The following is a 21,085-nucleotide window of genomic DNA, read 5'->3' as shown; positions in this document are numbered from 1 at the left end:
AAAAATATATGTATAGGTGATCTTTGGCAAACAAATTTAATAATTTTTATTTAATAAAAGCTATATTTTCTTTAGTTTATTAGTGTTAAATATGCCAAGCACAGATCTTTATTCTATTTCAATATGTTCTTTCTAAACTTATATAAGTTTACTGATCAAATAAGCTAGCATTACTTCTGTTTAATGTTTATAATCCTAAAAACTATAAATCTGTGTTTATCCAAAATGATTCTTCATTCTGGTAATTTTAACAGTAACTAAGTTTTATAGTATGTCACTTTGGAAATTAATTTCCAAGATCTTAGGTTAACTTAAAACCTCAGATGATGGGGGTGCCAGGGTGACTCAGTCGTTAAGCGTCTGCCTTCAGCTCAGGTCATGATCCCAGGGTCCTGGGATCAAGCCCCACGTCGGGCTCCCTGCTCAGTGGGAAGCCTGCTTCTCCCTCTCCCTCTGCCTCTCCCCCCTGCCTCTCCCACTACGTGTGCTCTCTCTATCTCAAATGAATAAATAAAAATCTTAAAAAAAAAAAAAGCTTAGATGATGTTAATGGGTATTTATTAGATATTTAGATCATTTCTAAGAATACTGAACTACTGATTACTAAGCAAAAATTTAAGTTTATATATTTTTGCTTCGTGTTTTTATATGGTACAGAGAGGCTGTATCTTTGGGTTTGTTAATGGACACATTCTTTTTTGCCACTTGGAGAAGTCCGACTATAAAGAGTCTTGCATGTGATTGTAGAAAGGTGTTAGGTGAATTTGTAAGTTTTGCTAGTTTACTTAAATATCAGTGTGTAACAGTTTTCAATGATCTAGCTCTCAGTTTTCTCTATGAAATCAGAGTTAACTTTGGTTAAAAGATATAATTAATATATATGAGATTCTCCTAGGAGCAATAGTGGCAAAGAGGTATAACTTCGTATGGAAGGTAATGAGATGTGTTTCTGTTTACCAACGGAAAAAGGGAATAGTTAGTATAGAGGCCTCTTTTAGGCAACCAACTTGAACAACAGAAACCTGATCAAGGCAAAGGGGCCCAGGGTGACCACCAAGCTGAATGCAAACAGGCTCACTAAGCGACCTACCGGGAAATAGCCACAGGCCCTAACTGACCAATTACAACCAGGCACAGTTCCAAAGATTACCAAAAAAGGGAAAATTCCATACTCCCTCACTCTGCCAATAACTGGTCCCTCACTAGCCCCTTGTCCCAGTTTTTCCTTTGCTATCTTGCCCACCGTTTGTTCTGCTTTGGGTGAATTCTTACACCTCCTGCACTGCAGCGGCCACCCTATCAGGTCGGGTCACTCCACAGTTAGGTCCTAAAGTAAACGTCCAAAATGAGAAAGAGAATGGTGAAAGACAAAACCTGAATGGATACTGAAAGTTATATAAGCTTTGCAAAAACAAAGCTTGCTTTATTTGCCTTACAGTTATGTCCAAAAAATCTGAAAAGCTCTGAAATGTATTAAAATCTTACAAAGTTTGCTCAGTTTAGGTGGGCTTATTTCATTAGTTCACTATTTACTGCCTCTACTTACAACATGAAGGGTTATTCTTTTTGTCTAATCTGCCTAGATTTCAAAGTTTCTGCGGCTTGCCAGAATAACCTTATATGCTGACTTTAAGTCCTTAATGACTTCCCTAAGAGCTCAGGATCTTTACAGTCATGTTACCTTTTACGTTTGTAAGTTTTATCATCCCTTTGAAATGAACAGTCAAGTACTGTTTGTCTAGTACCTACGATCCTATTCCTATCCTAAGTGTGCAAATCTACTGACATTTTTAAATTTTTGCCTCCCCAAAATAGCAGCCTAAATGTAAAAGATTCAGATTATCTTTGTACCTAAAACTATTTTCAAGATTTCCCCAGAAGGCCTCTGGGACTATCAAAAGGATGTATTCTTTTAACCTCATGAAAAGAGAGATACTGAAAATAATTAGGTTTACTTGACACGATACTATTGATGAGTGGTACTATAAGAGCTATCAAGTCAGAAGAGATGCTTAGCTCTCCTGAGGTTAAATCTATATGGGTAAAATGTTACTAATATAGTTATGCTATGTGCTAAGTATACATTCTCAGTGCCCTCACTGTCCATGTTTTATTTATCAGAGCCCCAGTACTGCTTTGTCCGATATTAGTGTAGGTTATCAAACACAATTTCAGTTATCTTTAAAAACACAACTTGGCTGCATCTTCTGTACTTTGGATCTCGTATCTTCTAGGCCAGTATATGTAAACTGGGAATACATATCACTAATCAATGGAGTTTTATTAATATACAAATGTTTAGGACCTTCCCCAGACTTACTGAATCTCTTTACTTGATTTTCTTAACATATTTCTGGTATATTCTAACTATATGTTTGGCACATTCAGGGTATATTACATCTCAGGATTATTATTATTTCTCTGTAAATATGTTCATCCATTTTTATAAGTTAGATGCACATTCACTGTCTTCTTTGAAACCAGGCTTTAATATTACAGATATTTTGTATATAACGTTTTTGGTATGACTTTAAGTTGCATTATTCTTGTTATGACTGTTTATATTTCATTTCTGAAATTTACCAGTAATGTTAATTACAGCCATCTTAAATCTTTTATCATTTAGGGATAGATTTGTTTGTTTTACTCTGATGTTACCCTGAAAGCTCCTGAAATCAGTTACAGGCCAGAGTGCTTTGTCTTCAATAAAGACAGCCTGAGAGCTCTGTGGAGGAGGACTGTTAGGTATTCTTGGGTATAGGCTTATGATGGCATAATAATTCTAAGACCACACTAGTGGACTGAGTCAGGACTTCCAGAACTCTAGTTGAGCGGCAGATAAATTTATGATCCAGTGAAACAAGAATTATATAGGATTGAATGCACTAATGAGGGCTGAATGTAGTTTCTGTTTGGAGTATTTCTGATATTGTTTCAATGTTCTATTTTCTGGGCATTTAAGGAAGTCCTTTCCCTTTTCTCCTAAGGTATCTACAATTTAATAGACAGTGTTTTGTAAACTAAAATTTGTTATCATTTGTAAATGATTAGTCTCCCTGCATGACCCCTACAGAATTAGGGAACCCTTGCTGAATATTCTTATATTCATGGCAATATAGTTATTTGTACATGTTCAGTATGTCCTCCTTTTTATTAGAAAATAAGTGTAAACAATGGTTATGCAACGAGGGCCATACCTAGATTGACATATTTGACAATGATACTCATTTAATCTGATATGACCAGACACTTTTAAGGAACTAAAGTTTACAAAATCTTTCCTGGAAAGTGGCATGGCTCCAGACTAACAAATTACAAAGTTCCCCAAGATGGTAAGGAACCTTTCTCTGAGGATCTTAGGATATTTTAGGGACCTTAAGAAGGGAGGAAAAATTTGCCCAAATTAATAGGCATCACAGAAGAAATCTGATGGAAAGTTATTTGTTGTGAAAAGTCTGAGATTCCTTATGAAAAATTTCAGCAAAGCAAACTTAAAGAAAGCTAATGTGGTTAACAGCAGAACTTCGCTCCCAAAAAACACGTTTTAGGCATAAGGATTTTGAGCTGGTTAAGTTTCAAAAAGCAGTAAACACAGGGAAATCTCCAAAAATGAAGAAAGTGCCCTTTTATGAGGGAAATTAACATTTATAAGAGAAATCTCCATTTGTAAAGGTGTCTCCCACTCAGTATTAGGAAGAGGAGGATGACTAAAACTCTGGAAATTCAATCAATGGAAAAGCCTTGGAATTAAGTCTGCATAACAAATTATACCCTTGTTTATGGTGCTTTGCCTAATAACCTCCCAAGGCTGTCCCGAGCGCCCGCTCCCCAAATCTTTTGTCTTTATCTGGAGATGGTATTTAAGGTGGTGGCAAGGGCCATTTTGGAGTTATCAGTTTTCCCGGGTATATAGGAGGTATACATGTTATTAAACTTTTGTTGGTTTTTCTTGGTTACATCTTTTAATTATAGGGAGCAGGGGGTCTCAGTCAAGACCTATAAAGTTAAAGGGAAAATTATTTATCCTCTCCTACAGTTGCAGATTATTCATTCTTGCTATACCTAAATAAATACTCAGGCCAAATACTAGCCCAAGATTTTGTGATCATAAATAATCTTTGAGATTTTTTTTTTTTAATCACAAAAGGAGAAGAGTAGAAACAAATTCTGTTTCAGTAGAAAACTGCATTATCTATAGTATGCCTTTTCCCTTCCAGGTTATCAGATTTCAGCGTAATTCCTTGTCTTTCAGCTATTTTATCTCTTTTTAAGTTGTATGACTGATAGATATGCAAATTATGTCCTGTGTCCCACTGGTAGTGATTTAATTAACTGCCCCTCCCCCACAAAACCTCCATCTGTCTCCATTTGCATTCCTTTTTTCCACATACATTTGTGCTGTTTTGACTTTTACTTTGAACTGGTTATAACATCTACCTAGTTCTTTTATATCACATGAATAAAAAAATCCTTTAACACAAATTTTTATATCTTAGGAGTCCTGATTCTTAGCTTTCGAAACAAAGGTGTCTTTTTAACAGATGACTGAATGTGAGGTTGAGGCCCTCATTAGAAGGTTTAAGTTAGGTGGAAATCCAGACTTTGCTGCTGGGTCTACTTCTGGAATAATTCTAAGTCCTGGCCTGCAAACTCCAATTACCTCCTTATTTTCCTGAATCCAGGGCTCGACCTGTCTGCTTCCTCCCCTGGAGCTTCTACCTTCTATTACTTCAGAGGCGGGTTTTCCTCCCCAATAGACCCACTATGGACAGAACGCAGTTTCACAGTTTATCCTCTATCCTCCCACTCCTGAAAGAAACCCTCCCCTATTTTGAGAATTTCAAAGAGTTTTTACAGCTAACAACAACGAGAAAAACACAGGGGGTAAAATGACCTACCAAAGGAAAGTCACAAAGTTTCAAATCAGATCAAACGGGGAAAAGGCCATTTCTGGTTTTCATTAGCATGTAAATGGTAGTAGGTCCTAGCCTTCTACCATCGACATTTTTCCACAACTATCTTACTCCTCCTCTCTCCGTGATGCAGCTTCCTTCTCCTCCCCGCCCTCAACCCTATCATGAAACACTAGGAAAGACAAAAGCCACAATGGGTGAGAAAGGTGGGTCTTTTCAGTACACAAAGAACTAAAGTGAGGTTCATCTACATTTCAGAGGAAACCTCAGATACTCTTTTCTCTTTTTACAAAGAAAGGTTATCTTTGAAGAGTTCCTCTGGAATATTTGCTGAGCTCAAACAGAGACCTTCAGGATGAGGCCCTGGGGTTAAAGCCAAAAGACACAGAGTATTTATATTTTCTTTACTTAGTGTGTATGTTGGGGGAGGTTGAGAACTAAGATTTGGGGGAGTGGAAGGTAGGGAGCAGGGGGAAAAGCCATAGGGAGGGCATTCAATCTTTTTTCCCACCCCCTAATTTCACAGAATCAGCCCTCTGAAAAAGTGAGATATGGTGAGAAGAGAGACCTAAGCAAAACAGAAGCAGGGGGTAGTTACAGGAGTTATTAATAGCAGGAAGAACTTCTTTTTAGTCTCAGAAATTATATATTCTTACATAAAATTCTTATATAAAAAGATGAACCTGCACAATACCTTATATGGTTAAGAAATGAAAAATGGGTGATTAATGGGATCTTGTGGTATAATATAGGTCTCTTTTAGCTATTTTATTTCATTATTATATTACATGTAACATAAGAGTTTCCACTTATCCTTGATTCATACCGGGTAAGAATAAAGAATAGAACTATGTTTCTCAAAAATATAAAATGTGAAGTTTCCAAAGTTGGATAAGGTTTTCATATTTCTTTTTTTTATTATGTTAATCACCATACATTACATCATTAGTTTCTGATGTAGTGTTCCATGATTCATTGTGTATAACACCCAGTGCTCCATTCAACATGTGCCCTCTTTAATACCCACCACCAGGCTAACCCATCCTCCCACCCCCCTCCCCTCTAGAACCCTCAGTTTGTTTTTCAGAGTCCATCGTCTCTCATGGTTCATCTCCCCCTCTGATTTCCCCCCCTTCATTCTTCCTCTCCTGCTATCATATTTCTTATATTCACTATAGAATATATATTAGTGAAATATTTAGAATATGTTTAGAATATGTATAGAATGTATATTCTGTGCATTGCTAAGTACTATATAGGTCAGTGCTGTCCAACAGAAACATAATGTGAATCATATATAACTTTAAATTTACTTTTTTAAAGTTTATTTATCTATTTATCTATTTAAGTAATCTCTACATCCAACGTGGGGCTCAAACTCACAAGCCCAAGATCAAGAGCTGCACACTCTTCTGACTGAACCAGCCAGGTGCCCCAGTATAATTTTAAATTTTCTAGTAGCCACTTTAAAAAATGACTAAAGAAGTATGTAACATCTATTTTAATCATATTTCCCTAGCCCAATATATATCCAAAATATTATCACTTAAATATGTAATCAATATAGAAACTTTAGATAATTTTATACCAAGTCTTTGAAATACAGTATATATTTTACACTTACAGCACATTTCAAGTGCTATACAGTCACATGTGGGTACCATATTGGACAGTGCTGACCTAACTGATGTGGGAAACAAAGGCAAAAGACAAAAATTAAATTTCCTTACTGCCTACAGTCCATTGACAAGTCCTTGAAACAGAGTGACCTTCCTTGCAGAGCTTAGATGCCTCATGTTGACACTTTGCTAAAGGCAAATGGCAATCTTATCCCAACCCCCCGGGATCCTATAAGTCTTCTTTAACATATAACAATTCCTTTGAAAACTTCCTTTCCCTCTACCCCCACCCCCACGATACTCAGCAATCACCCTCCAAGCATATGGCCCACTGATACATATCTGAAGGGTCTCAGGACTGAGTTTTTACCAAACAGTAATAAATGACCTTTTCCTACAATAGCTAGCCCCCTCAGGATCCTGGAAACCTTGTTTCCAAAATTCCTTAGAGGCTTGTGCTGTCCCTAACCCCCTCCCAACTTGAAAGTATATAATCAGTCACCCATCACAACCCCAGTGCAGCTCTTTCTGCCCAAGGGTCCTGTCCACATGCTTTAATAAAACCACCTTTTTACACCAAAGATGTCTCAAGAATTCTTTCTTGGCCATGGCTCTGAACCCCAACCATTTCCTACATCATAATGATGATTTTTTTAAGATCTACTAGCAGCATAGTATCATATAAAAAATACTGAACTTAGAATCTAGGAACTTGGGCCTTATCAGTTAAGAGCTATGTGAGTGATCTTGGTCTTGTTTGTTTTATTAATTTCTAGGCCTCTGTATCCTTAAAAAAGAGTTTAGAACAAATAACTTATGCCTTGGAAAACAGCCCTAACGTTATGAAATAAACAAGTATATTCCAGTGTACTTATGATTATCTGTTAATAAACTCAGGATAAGCACCACATTAGACAGAGAAACATTGGTTGTATTTTACAAACACACTAAAATATAAGAAACTGCTAATCATTCTATAATTTTCTTTCTCCAGATTTCCAGTTAGAGGGAAGTAACAGTTCTTCTGAAAGACAGAACAAGTAACCAAATTAATTTAAAGTGATTTTTAAAAAGTTTAAAACATGATTTGGAGAATATAACATCACTAAATGTACAGTTCAAACTCACCAAATATTTACTGAGCACATTAAAAGATGAGTGGGACTGGGTGTTTTTTTCCATGTAGGTGCTTATAATCCAGTAGGAAGAATAAAATATTACAGTTTGAGTACAAGGACATGTCTTATTTAACTACTGATCCCCACCCAGTGACAGCAACAAGAGTGTCTGATGGAATGCAATACAAAAAATACAAAACTGTACTATAAAAGCTATAAGAAAGGAAAAAATTGCGTAAGTTAAAAGAAAGAGAAAGCACATCCAGTAAGGGGTGGGAGATGGAGGTGGGAAAGGGGAATAAGAAAAGGGAGCAGGAAAGAGTTAATGTTTAAACTGTATTCTAAAGGTTAGGTTGTAGTTCTTGGCAGGAATAAGGATGAGAAAGGGAACAACAGCATGAGTAAGGTTGTAGATGGAAGAAAATATAGAAGCCTGGGGATAAGAGCAGGACAAAGAGTTGGGACATAGTAAAATAAAGCTAGGTCAGTGCTTCAGTGATGTGTTTATATTGTGAAGAACTTTGTTTGTTGTTGTTGTTTGTTTAGATTTTATTTTTAAGTAATCTCCACACTCAGCGTGGGGCTTGAACTCACAACCCCAAGATCAAGAGCTGCATGTTCTACCAACTGAGCCACAACCAGGTGCCCCTGTGAAGAACTCTGAATATCAGTTGAGAAGAGTATCTCTTAAGCAGAGGCCCTTCAAGATGTTTGCATAAAGAGTATTTTGGATTTAGAAAAATGTCACAGAACAAAGGGTCTTGGTATTAAGACTGTGTGCATATATATATTTTTATACAATGGTTTAGACCATGCGTTAATAAATGTTTTCTGTAAATGGACAAATAGAAAATATGTTTAGACTCTGGGGGCCTTATGGTCTCCATTACAAATATTTAATTTTACTATTGCAGCTGAAGAGCAGTTATAGACGATACATAAATGAATGAATACAACTGTGTTCAAATAAAACTTGTTCATTCACTTACAGGTATAATGACCTTGTAAGCTAATGTTACTTAATGTCTCTAAAATCTCAGTTTCTTTGATCTACAAAATGGGGATAATTGTTCCTGCTTCAAAGAGTTTCAGTGAGGATTAAATGGGACGAATGAAAAGCACTTAGTAGAGTGACAAACTCTGGCCTTAGTACTTATGAAAAACATTGTGATGATGATACTTATTACCTGAGTCTGGTAATAGAAGGCATTAAAAACTTCTAGGAAGCAAATGAATCTGAAAATCTTGTTCTTCACTGTACTGATTCTCTATAATATAATCTTTTATGTCAAGGGAAATGATGGTCATGACTTTAAAAAAAAAAAAAAACATTTAAAAGTGGGTGCCTGGGCGTTTCAGCTGGTTAAGCAACTGCCTTCCACTCAGGCCATGATCCTGGAGTCCCGGGATCTAGTCCCCACCATCCCACCGGGCTCCCTGCTGAGCGGGGAGTCTGCTTCTCCCTCTAACCCTAACCCCTTCTCATTCTCTCTCATCCTGTCTCCCAAATACATAAATAAAAAATAAATCATAAAAAGATAAAAATAAAACCATTTAAAAGTAAGGAAAACAAGGAACCTAAGAAGGGGATGAAAGGTGTAAGTTGTTCATTTTCAGAATAGTCACTGAGTATACGAACTATCTTTTTTTTGAGACAGCTTTATCCCAACCTCCTGTTTCTTGACACTACTGAAAGGCAAACATTTAATACTCCTAAATGGATAACTTTTGCCAGATTTTTTGTTTATTATCAACACAGAATCATCTATATCAACAAAAACATTTTCCCTCTAGAGCATATAATAAGTTACTGGGCTACAAAGTAAAGAAATAAAAATATACGTGGGCCCATGAGCTTAATATCCTTAAGTCTATAGTTTTTGAGTATTAACCAATCCAATTTCTCATTTCAAAGAGGAAGAGACATGTTTATCAAAGATTAAGTATAGTGAAACGTGACTTGCTCAAGATCTATAAAGCAGACAGTTATGGAATGAGAATCCTAGTTACTAGTCTCTGAATCCAATAGTTGTTACATATTAGTAACTTCTAAACCATTTTTTTCTAATGCTTTCACTAACCAGAACATTGGTTCACCCAACCTTCAACAGCATTAGCTCACAACAAAATGATGTTAGGTGTTGGGGGAGAGGGAAACCTTTTGAATGTCTCCATCCTATCCACCTACCCAAAAGAGGAAAATCAGAATGGATAAGATGTGGGTAATCTGGAAAAGATCCTCCACCCCATGATTCTGTACCATTTCAATGATATGCTTAGCCTCACTGCCTCAGTAACTAGAGAAACAGGACTTTATACATAAAGTCTCTTTACATATAATGATCTATAATGCTGAATGTTAAATAAATGAGGCAGATCACAAGTATTATGTGAATTCAAGGGTGGAATAATCAGTGAGAACTCTCCCAGGAATGAGACTGGCTTCAAATTCTTGAGTAGAGGAATGTATTTTAGAAAGTAATTTTACCACATATCCCATGTCCATTATGTAGGTATTATGCTAGGTGCTGGGGATAAGGCAGTGACTAACATGTAGGTTAAAATTCCTGATCCACTGTTAGCCTATAGTATTGTAAGATACTATCCATTAAGCTTTTTCAAGTTATACTGTCTATTGACTTTGATAATGCTCCTCAGTTTTCTTTCCCAGGGAGGCAGAAATTTCAACAGCAGCAGTGGCTAGTTCACACCTGCAATTCACATAGCAACTGTAGTCATGCAGTCCTGGTGACCACTTAGACATTAACCAGAGATTTAACAATTTAATTAGATTTCCTGTTATTAAACTCACATTGCAGACCTCAAATGAATAATTTTCAAGGTGTCAGACATGAAATATGGTAGGCTGCAAAGATGGAAAACATTAATAGAACTGTTTTTGATAAGCTATATTACAGTTTAATTAAAAAGCAATTTATTTAAATCAAAATAATATTTTAAAGACTATGACCACTTTGAGAATAATTATGTAATTAAGAAATTTCGAAACTGCCAAGAACATGTTTTAATAAGGAGCTTCACTTACAAAATTTTTTTTTAGATTTTAAAGTCTAAAAAGAATAGGATAAACTTATATACAATTATAACGTAACTATGTTCTTACTTAACTATGTTCTAAACACTTCTATTAACTAATTCAATCCTCATAACAATGCCCATTGTACATAGGAGAAAATGGAAATACAAAGACATACAAATAGTAAAAGACCAACATGGATCCAAGCCCAGGCAGTTTGGCTTCACACTCTTAATCATAAGCTATAAAAAGTAAAATATTTAAAAAGCAAGTATCTTAGATAATAACCTTTATGGTTATTAAACTCACATTGCAGACCTCAAATGGCTTTCACATTTATATGTCAAATATGTTATATAACACTAATAGTCTTTTATATTTACATATTGCCTTAAAGTAAAAATATAATTAAATAGACACTATCTCATATAATTTAGATTCAAATTCAACTGACCATTTAGAACAGAAGAATGCATTAGGTACAAACATACAGCAGTGCTTGTAAATCCATGAGGGAAAAATAGCAGAAATATCAGATGGAGAGAGGAAAGGGTCAGAACAAACAGTAAGTATCTATTTTGTATCAGGTACTAGACTAGGTACACTATGAGTTAAGTATCATGACTTCAACAACGAGAAAACATTAAGTCCATTATGAAATTAATCCAAAATCATGTAGCTTCCAAGTGGCATAATAAGGATCAGAATTCAGACTGGACTGACTCCAAAGCCTCTCTTCACTACCATGTTGCATGGCTTAATAGAAAATGAGAAAAAAAATTTTGTATTTTTGTTGATAGGAATATCAATATAAACAACAGTTTTAGGTGGCTATCTCAAAAACTAATACTCTCTTAGGCTGCATTAATCTAATTATAGCTTTGAGATTATGCTTGGTACTATACCCACCATATCTAGAAAAGTGGCCCACAGACATCTAGGCTTACATGAAATTTTAAGGTACTTTAAGGAACTGTAAGGTAATTTAAGGAAAATTTAAGAATAAGGTAATGGTAACTATTTTCCAAATAAAGAGCTATTACATAGAATTATAGACTTGAGATTTTGGATCAAAGTAAAAAGAATAAACAGAGGTCTCAAAACTGGAATAGGCTGCTTTATGAGACATTCAAATACAGTTTAAAAACAATGTATTAGTGATTTTGCAGAGGGAGCCATGAACAAGGTAGGAGCAGAAGTAGTTTTACTCCCTGCCTCTACTTCTAATTAGAGCATTTTGGCTTTTACATGTTATGTGGGCATTCCATTTTAGATTTTTTTTGGAGGGGGGAGGTGTTCTGATAGTATAAAAAAAATCTAAAAACCACTGGATTTTAGACTACAGGATTTCTTTCAACTCAAATTCTATATTCCTGACTGGTTTTGATTAAGGTCAAGAACATAAAATCCTATCTTGATTTCATTTGTCAAAGCAAAACAAAAACAGACCAAACATACCATTTTTTTCTGCAAAGGCAGCTGCATCTTCTTTAGTACTGAAGGTTAGAACCATGTTGGACAAGGGATCAGCCCTGTAAGAAACAATTTTTTTCCAGGATTTAACATTAAGCTTTGGGTAAAAAAAAATAAAAGCATAAAGTAAAATGTTCAGAAAACAAATAGCTGCTATAGTATCAGATAAGTATACTACTGATGAAATACCTTATTTTAAAACTGTTAACTTTTTGAATATCTTTTCCTGTGTTAACCTGAGCTTATTCTAACCTGTACTGTCAAATTTAAAAATCTGTAACTGCAAAGACATTCAGCAATTTTTAGTCCTTAATAAAATCATTTATTCAACTTTTTTTTTTTAAATATTTTTTTTAAAGATTTTTATTTATTTATTTGACAGAGAGAGAGACAGCGAGAGAGGGAACACAAGCAGGGGGGAGTGGGAGAGGGAGAAGCAGGCTTCCCGCCAAGCAGGGAGCCCGACATGGGGCTCGATCCCAGGACCCTGGGATCATGACCTGAGCCGAAGGCAGACGCTTAACCGACTGAGCCACCCAGGTGCCCCCATTTATTCAACTCTTAAAAAAAAAATTAAATTGAATTAAAAAAAAATCCCAACAGAATTCTCAAATGGACCTTACAAATTCAATATCAAGAAATTTACTGGTGAGTGCAATTGTTGGTACCATCATTACCCCAAAAAATAGATGGCAATAACATCTAAATGAACCTTCCATCATTACAGACAATAATTAAGCATAATGGCCCCATGAAAAAATTAAGCTCCAAGAATTAACATCTAATTGAGTTCTTCAATCTAGGATAGTGATAATGTTTACAAGTCTACACAGAACCTTCACAAAATGCACAAAATATCACATAATTTCAGAAATATCACTTTTACTAGTACATTTATAAAAAGGTAAAAACACTGTTTGCTACAAATGTTTATTATGAATCTCTCAAAGACAAATATAGGTACATTCTGTGAAATATCGTTTAGAAATGTTAAAGTAAAAAAGTAAGATTTAGGAAGTAATATGGATAATGGAAAGATACGAGATATACACAGGAGAGAATATACAGGAAGTAGCCCTCACTGAAATGAAGATCTACAAATTATTGCTACTGAAGTTTTAGTCCTCTACTATGGTTACTGTTCTGGGGCTGCTATGAGATCCCTATAAATGATATGTATTCCTACCATACTCCCTCCCCCACCTTGTAAGAAAAAGCTTCACACTGGTTAGCTGCATTAGTACCAGTAACAAATAATTTTATATTGATCCCTCCTTTTCAAAGCACACATGATTTCTCAGTTGATAGTTTATACTGAGAACAGAAATGTCAACATAAATACAATCCAGTGATTTTTTTTTTTTTTTAAAGATTTTATTTATTTGACAGCACAAGCAGGGAGAGCGGCAGGCAGAGGGAGAGGGAGAAAGCAGGCTCCCCGCTGAGCAAGGAGCCTAAAGTGGGGCTCAATCCCAGGACCCTGGGATCATGACCCAAGCCAAAGGCAGAGGCTTAACTGAGCCCCTCCCAGGTGCCCCCAGTATTCTTTTCTTAAAGATTTATTTGAGAGAGAGGGAATGAACAGAAGGATCAGAGGGTGAGGGAGAATCTCCAGCAGACTCCCCACTGAGCACAGAGCCCGACACAAGGCTGGATCCCACAACCCTGAGATCAGGAGGGAGCTGAAACTCAGAGTCAGATGATTAACTGTGCCACCCAGGAGACCCTGATCGCATAATTTGGTGAGTGTTGATATTCATGTTAACTTAGTTGAGAACAGGAAACAAAACAGAAAAACTGTAGGAAAAACTCAGGAGCCAAGAGCTCTATAATCTGCAAAGGTGGTACAGCCTTTATTATTCTCACTTTATTTAGGAAGAATTACATAGGTTGAACAGTAACAACCTGCATCAATAAGCCACCATTTTCCCAGCCACTTCATTTCTATCCTTCTCATTCTTCATCTCCTATATGCTGAAGTTCTTTTCTGAGTATGTTGCCACAACCAGCTTTCACCCTTTCTTATCCTTCCCCCAAACTCTACTATACTTTCCTAACTAATCTTTCCTCCTCCTTGACTCCAATCTACCCTTCACCATGTTGCCAGATTAATTTTCCTAAAGTTCAACTCTCAAACTCACTGTCCAACTTTAAAACTTAAAATAGTTTCCATTGTCTACCAAATGAATTTCAAAATCTACACTTTAGCATTCAAACACTTCTACAATATGATCAGAACCCACTTTCCAGTCTTCTTTTTAATTTTCCCCCTTGGAGGTAACCAACTAGTCAAACAGATTGCTAAATGTTCCTCTAAATGTAGCCTATATGTTCCCACCAGCTCAATCTGTTCCTTCCACTAGGAATATAGAGAGAGGCCACTATATCAGCATATAGAAGTCCACCCCAACCATCTCTCATGGTTTACAATGAATACCAATCTTTTCCATGAAGTCTTTTACATCTTACCCTCCTCCACCTATAAATAATCTCTCTTTTCAATCTTTACTAAATATAATTTGTACTTATACTTTTAAACTTTATTTGCTCAATTCCCAATTACTGAGGTTCCAATTTGGGTAATGGCAGATTTACCTACCATTAAAATCAGACTTATCTGCCTAACAACTGTAGATAATAAAAAAGCCCAACTGTTTGAAGGGAACAGAGTGACCAAAAGCAGGAATGAAAATGGAGAGGAATCAACTTTTCAAAGAAGGGAACCACAATGGATTAGATCCAGTTGATAGTTTTTCCCCGAAAGGTACTCTCTGGTCCAGACATTAGGACCATCAAGAACTCAAGCAGAAAGCCACAGTCTTATCAGCACAAGGAATCTGGAGATGGGAGTCTAGGATTGCCAGAGCAGCTGGGAAGTTAGGGGAGGAAACAGTGAAAAGGAGGAATCTGCAGAGGAGGGAATTTCTGAACTGCACACAAATGGGCAAAGGCTCTAAAACAATAGCTGAGAAGGCTGAAAGAACTAAGCAGAGATTTCAGCAGCTGTTTCCTTGCTACAGGGGAGACTGAGTTTGGAGTCCCACAGAATTAGAAGGACTTGGTAAGAACCTTGTGCTTTTCACTGAAACCTCAAAAGGGCCATGCCTTTTTATTATTTTTTTATATATTTGGAGCCCAACCTGGGACTTGAACTCATGACCCTGAGATCAAGACCTGAGCTGATATCAAGAGTGAGACACTCAACTGAGTCACCCAGGTGCCCCCATGCCTTGTTATTTTTTAACACTATGTTCTAGGACTAAAACCAGGGTAAAACTGAAACAGACCCACCCCAACAAAGCATAAAATAAATCCTCCACAAATTCAAGGTAATCTATTCATAATTTAACTGTCTTCTAGAACAAAACTCCTCACATTACCAGTGTCATTAAGTGGATAGGCGTAAGGATAGAGAATTAATGGAATGATACTTTTTTCCTTCTCCTTTTTTTCAGAATGAAACTTCTTAATAGAATTGGCTTGATCAGGGGCTAATTAGCATATTAATATGAAGTCATAGGTTCACCAGAAGATATGTACAAGAATCTTCATTTTAGGGCGCCTGCGTGGCTCAGTCGTTGAGCGTCTTCGGCTCAGGTCATGGTCCCAGGGTCCTGGGATCGAGCCCCACATCAGGCTTCCTGCTTCTCCCTCTCCCACTCCCCCTGCTTATGTTCCCTCTCTCGCTGTGTCTGTCAAATAAAATCTTAAAAAAAAAAATCTTCACTTTAGTATTATGCATAATAACCCCAACTGAAAACTGTTACAAAAGGACAACAGGCCCAAAATAGAGTCACTTGTACTTAGCCACACATCAGCAAATCAAGAGTTCACAAGACTTCACTTACCTAACTGCAATTTCAATTTCTCTCAGGAACGTAATCTTAAACTAGTCAATCTGGAATACCAATCACAGAGGTGAGATAATCTGCTCTTTCCTTGTCTTTGCCCCCTTTTGCCTTTCATTTTGCACAGCATGTAGAAGCTTCTTTCTGTTTGCTAGATGGAATGCTGCCAGATTCATGAATCACTGAATGAAGCCAATTTGATCTTTAAATTTCTGAGCTGAATTTTGTTTTTAACCAATTTAGTGGTAGCAGTGGGATCTGAAGCAACTTTCTGATGGCATTCAGAGACAATGAGCAACAGGTGTGGTACCCACAAACCCTTCTGAGTTCTTGGTCTTTTTCACCATTTCCAAGAGCCATGGGTAAGTTCCTCTTGATTCTGAACCCACTCTTTGCATCAATCCCAATCTAATTGGCTTACCAGTCAGTCCCATGTTGGGAGCTGCTGGCAGTTCATGCCACAATTCTGGAATCCTGGTTTAATTGGTGGAAACCCCCAGTCCTTGATTCTGTCCCAAGACCCATGTGGGAGCTGTTAGTGGCCATTGCAGTTTCCCACTGATGTGGAGCGTCCAGTCCCCGTCTGTTGGTGTTTGCTAGTTCAATCCTTTCCCCAGTCCAAGGTACCATGATGGAAACTATCGGTGGTACACACTGGACTATCTCATGGCCAGGACACAGTAACATCTTTAGGTTATTGCCAATATATTAAGGTATACATCCTTGTTCGTCTTGTGTTGTGTAAAGGTTAATGCATCCTGGAAGCCAAAAAGCTGCAAAAATTGGTGGGAATATGTTGAGCACTCAAAAGCTGCCAGAGCATTCACCACCTAACTCAAAGATTCCCATGTTAGTATAAGTTGGTTGCAGAATGGATTAGATTGACACTATATCACTGCAAACCTCAAGAAAATTTCTATGCAATGAGGTACACTGCAAAATCCCCAATACGGCAGCACATCCCTTTTAGGTATTAGTTTGGCTCTGAGAGACCCAAAGGCTTAGCTTGGGGAAAAAAAAAAGAAGAGATCCTTAAATTCTAAAAAGTTAAGCATGCCACCTTCTGGCACACCTGCATATTTTGTCTAAGAACTATAGTCTCAGAAGTTATAAATATCTACAAAAATGTCAAAATTTTATTAGAGACAATCTAGAATTACAATGTCCATTATGGGAAATGTTCCAATTAGATGAGATCATTCATTTAAGAAATGCACTTGAAAACAAGGGTTCCTGAACTGAACAAACAGAATGGGATATGTGTTTTAATTGGTATTCAGAAGCTTGCAAAACGCATCAAATTGCTTCATTAAAAAATGAAGCAAAAGGCTAATGAAAAATTAAAGACACAAGAGGTACTTAAAAAAAGACAATAAAACTGACATGATTCCTATTGCTCCACTCTAATCTTCCTTCACCTGAGTATTCGACATTCTATTAATCCTGTATCTGAACTGCCTTTCCACTCTGAAGAGACCATTAAAAGGTTACGTTTTATGATAAAATCACCCGAAGCTGTAGGATAACTCACTCCTTGGTCAAACACCAAGCTAAAAACCATAGTTAAAGAATTTCCTAAACCCAAGGAGGATCCCCAAAGTTTTCTGAAGAATTTATTAGAGTCATTATGAGGGCCTATGCCCGCAGGCTGCCAGATCTCGTCAGTCTGCGCACAAGCTGGTGAGACTTGGTGACGCCCAAAAATGGATGCAGGAAGCAGGACAGTGTAACTCCAAGGACCACATCCAAGATCCTTAACCTTCAACCTCGTCCCTTTGTGGACTAGAAAAGGTCTACAGAACAGCCGACTGATCTTTAAAAGCCATTCCTAGAATCTTCCCTGTTCACACTGATTGGTAAATTATTCAAAGATGAATCTGCCACAGACTTTAAGCCCACTTGGAAGTTCTCTTCCTATAGCATTCCGGGGCTCCATATAATTAACGAGGTCACCCAATTTGGTCTAGGTGTCCTATCTGTAAATGGATTATTTCCTGAGATTAGTGGATTGATAAACAAGCAGAAAACAGGATGGGAGACCACTGACTGAATCTGTGGTCATAGCTGAGCACTCTGAAAGGACGTGGGAACACCACCACAAACAAGTCTGCCAAGCTACCGGCCTTACAGCTACAATAGCTCCAAGGCCAGCCACCTAAAATAACACCTGGGTCCCCCACATCACACCCTCCTAGGGGTCCACAATCAAAACGTTGGCCCAAGGGTTGATGCTTCATTTGTAATCATCAGCTTCACTGGAAAAAAAGTATCCTCAAAGGTCCTATGCAAATCGGTCAACATCAGCTCAAGTGAAGTAGATGTTCCTCCAGAAATATTAGTAAAAAGCTTTAGCCAACCGAGCAGGTAACCTTAACTTATTCCATCTACTAGAAAAACAACTCAGATCCAACTTCTTTTATAACTAGTGGTTTGTGTACCTGATTCATGGCAGTAACTTTAAAATAGAAGTTAGAAGTTCTCCATTACATCTGTCTGTATGTCTACATGTGTGTCTAAATATATGTATTGCAAATAGATTATTATTTTTTATCTCTAGATGGTATTGGTAAAATTAATTTGTAAAAGAGCTCTATTTAACTGGTTTAAAGAAAATTAAGCGCTTTTTTGAATCAAGGTATTCCTAAAATTCTCAGATATAAATAGAAACTAACCCAAATGCTTTTCATATTCATGTGATCTGGGAAAATATTCAACGTCAAAGCTAATCTAAGTTTGTTGATTTAATTAAAATAGGTCTTTAGAGTTATAAATAGTGAATATAATGCAAACAACTTTTATTCTACTTGGGTTTAGTAGTCAAATATGTTCACATTATCTCTGTTACAGAACTTGTCAGCAAGAAAAATAACCTAATATGATGAATTTTCATAAGTTATCTAAATATAATTATTGAGAATGAGTTAATTAAAGATTTATTTATTTCAGAGCACACACATGCACAAGAGGGAGGCGGGGCAGAGGGAGAGACAAAATCCCAAGCAGACCCCTCACTGATTGTGGAGCCCTACTTGGGGCTCAATCTCATGACCCTTGGATCATGAATGGAGCCAAAACCAACAGTTGGACCCTTAACTTACTGAGCCACCCAGGTATCCTGAGAACAAGTGAATTAAACAGATGTAAGCAGGATAAAAGTTTTTGGATGAATTTTTAAAATAGTTTCCCCAAATCTTTCTGTTAACGTGAAACCTTAAAGTTGTGCTAAATTAAGTGATGGAGGATCATTAAATATATAGATCATTTACAAATAAGGTAAAAACCAAAACATTAATTACTGAATATAGGTTTATCTGCTTTTGGCTTCCTTTTACAGAGGAACTAAAAGTATTTGGATCTATTAGTAAACATGTTTTGTGCCTGAAAAATTTAAATTTACTATGAGAAAACATGCATTTCCAGAAATAGTAAAAAGTATTTATGAGTCTGCCAATCCACAGAGTGCTAGAGTAAAACACAATTTATAACTGTTTACTTCTTTATTTTCATTAAAAATTAAGATTTTTACAGGTACTTGTCTGGCTCAATCGGTAGAGCATGCAACTCTTGATCATGAGTTCAAGCCCCACGTTGGGCACGGAGCCTACTTTATTTTAAGGTTTCTAGAGTTAAAAATTCTAACATATGTAATTAAAGCCACTGAAGTTTGTGGGAAAGGAATCTTAGGACAGGAATATTAGGCATGGTCAAGACTGGCTAAGATCAGAATGAATTTAGGTGAATGTGTTTTATAGTAAGCTAGCATAGGGGCACGTGGGTGGCTCAGTTCATTATTAAGCATCTGACTCTTGATTCTGGCTCAGGTCATGATCTCAGAATCGTGAGATCTAGCCCTGTGTCAGGCTCCACGCTGAGGGTGAAGCCTGCTTAAGATTCTCTGCCTCTGTCCCTCCCCTACTCACATGCACGGAAGGAAGGAAGGGAGGGAGGGAGGAAGGGAGGGAGGAAGGAAGGAAGGAAGGAAGGAAGGAAAGAAAAGAAAGAAAGAAAGAAGAAAAAGGAAGGAAGGAAGGAAGGAAGAAAGAAAGAGAAAGAAAAAGAAAGAAAGAAAAAAGAAGAAAGAAAAGAACGAGAAGGAAGGAAGAAAGAACAAGAAGGAAGGAAGGAAAGAGAGAAAGAAAGAAAGAAAGAAAGAAGTGCTAAATTAGAATGTGGTTTTCTCTCTGTTAAAAGGCCAAAGTTTTCTATACTATTGGTCTGGTTTTGATAAGAGACTAAAAAATTATTTTTCCTTTACCTTTTACAGCAATCTGCCTAGAAAACAAACATTTTATCTTCTCAAAATAATTTCCTGTGTCTCATGTTGTTTTTATCAGGTCTCTGATTACTTAAGAACACTGAATCTTCCCTATTAAAACAGCTAAGGTTATTGTTTTACAATGATTTAACTTTTTGTATTTGCCTTCCAAGTCTTTAATTGTCACTATGGTTAACTGGATAACTATTGTTTCACAGTAACCTATGATCCTACTTGACCCAGTGTTTTTTAACTTATGATATTTTTGATCAACTTCCCACAAATCAAACTCCGAATGAGTATTTTTGACCTTCAACTAAATTTAGGATTTTCTAGAGGGTCCCTGGAAAATTGGAAAAGTTAAACTAATTAGGCTTATTTAGTATGTTAAATGACAGGAGAAGCATTGTCAAATAAAATAATATTAAGCCTTCTTTACGTTGTATTTATATAGGTATGTATTATAAGTGTTCTAAAGATTATATGAAATTCTTAGAAATCTGATGTCCTCGTATGTTATCGTTCATAATTCCACCTATTATCTTAAAATGTTGTGTAACACAAAAACAACCAAATTCCTTGTCAATTCCATTATAAGGGACTGTTGTCAGATCTTTAACCACAGACATTTTTAACTCTTTTGTCATTCAGAGAGATGTTGTTTTACTCTGATACTTAAGTGTTACTGCAAAAGTGCTACATTTTCAAGGAGATTCATGGGAAGGATTTTGACAAGTACAGGTTTCTTTTTTTTAAGATTTTTATTTTTTTAAGTAATCTCTATACCCAACATGGGGCTCAAACTTAGAACCCCAAGATCAA

At 36.6% G+C, this 21,085-nt stretch overlaps 1 protein-coding gene across 2 annotated transcripts in view; it reads right to left on the bottom strand.

Moving 5' to 3' along the window:
• Positions 1-5,554: 5,554 nt before the first annotated feature.
• The window catches only part of NDUFS4 (NADH:ubiquinone oxidoreductase subunit S4), a 90,623-nt gene continuing 75,092 nt past the window's right edge, over positions 5,555-21,085 (bottom strand). For both annotated transcript variants that reach the window (XM_081826120.1, XM_081826123.1), the window contains exon 4: positions 5,555-12,219. In XM_081826120.1, the coding sequence (XP_081682246.1) occupies positions 12,108-12,219 (112 nt within the window). In that variant the 3' untranslated portion in view covers positions 5,555-12,107. The remainder of the gene's footprint in view (positions 12,220-21,085) is intronic.

This window comes from Leptonychotes weddellii, chromosome 7 (assembly GCF_054177405.1).
Source record: "Leptonychotes weddellii isolate Sample4059 chromosome 7, ASM5417740v2, whole genome shotgun sequence".
NCBI lineage: Eukaryota > Metazoa > Chordata > Mammalia > Carnivora > Phocidae > Leptonychotes > Leptonychotes weddellii.
The sequence above is the reverse complement of the archived record's forward strand: the minus strand, read 5'-3'. Positions and strand labels throughout refer to the sequence as shown.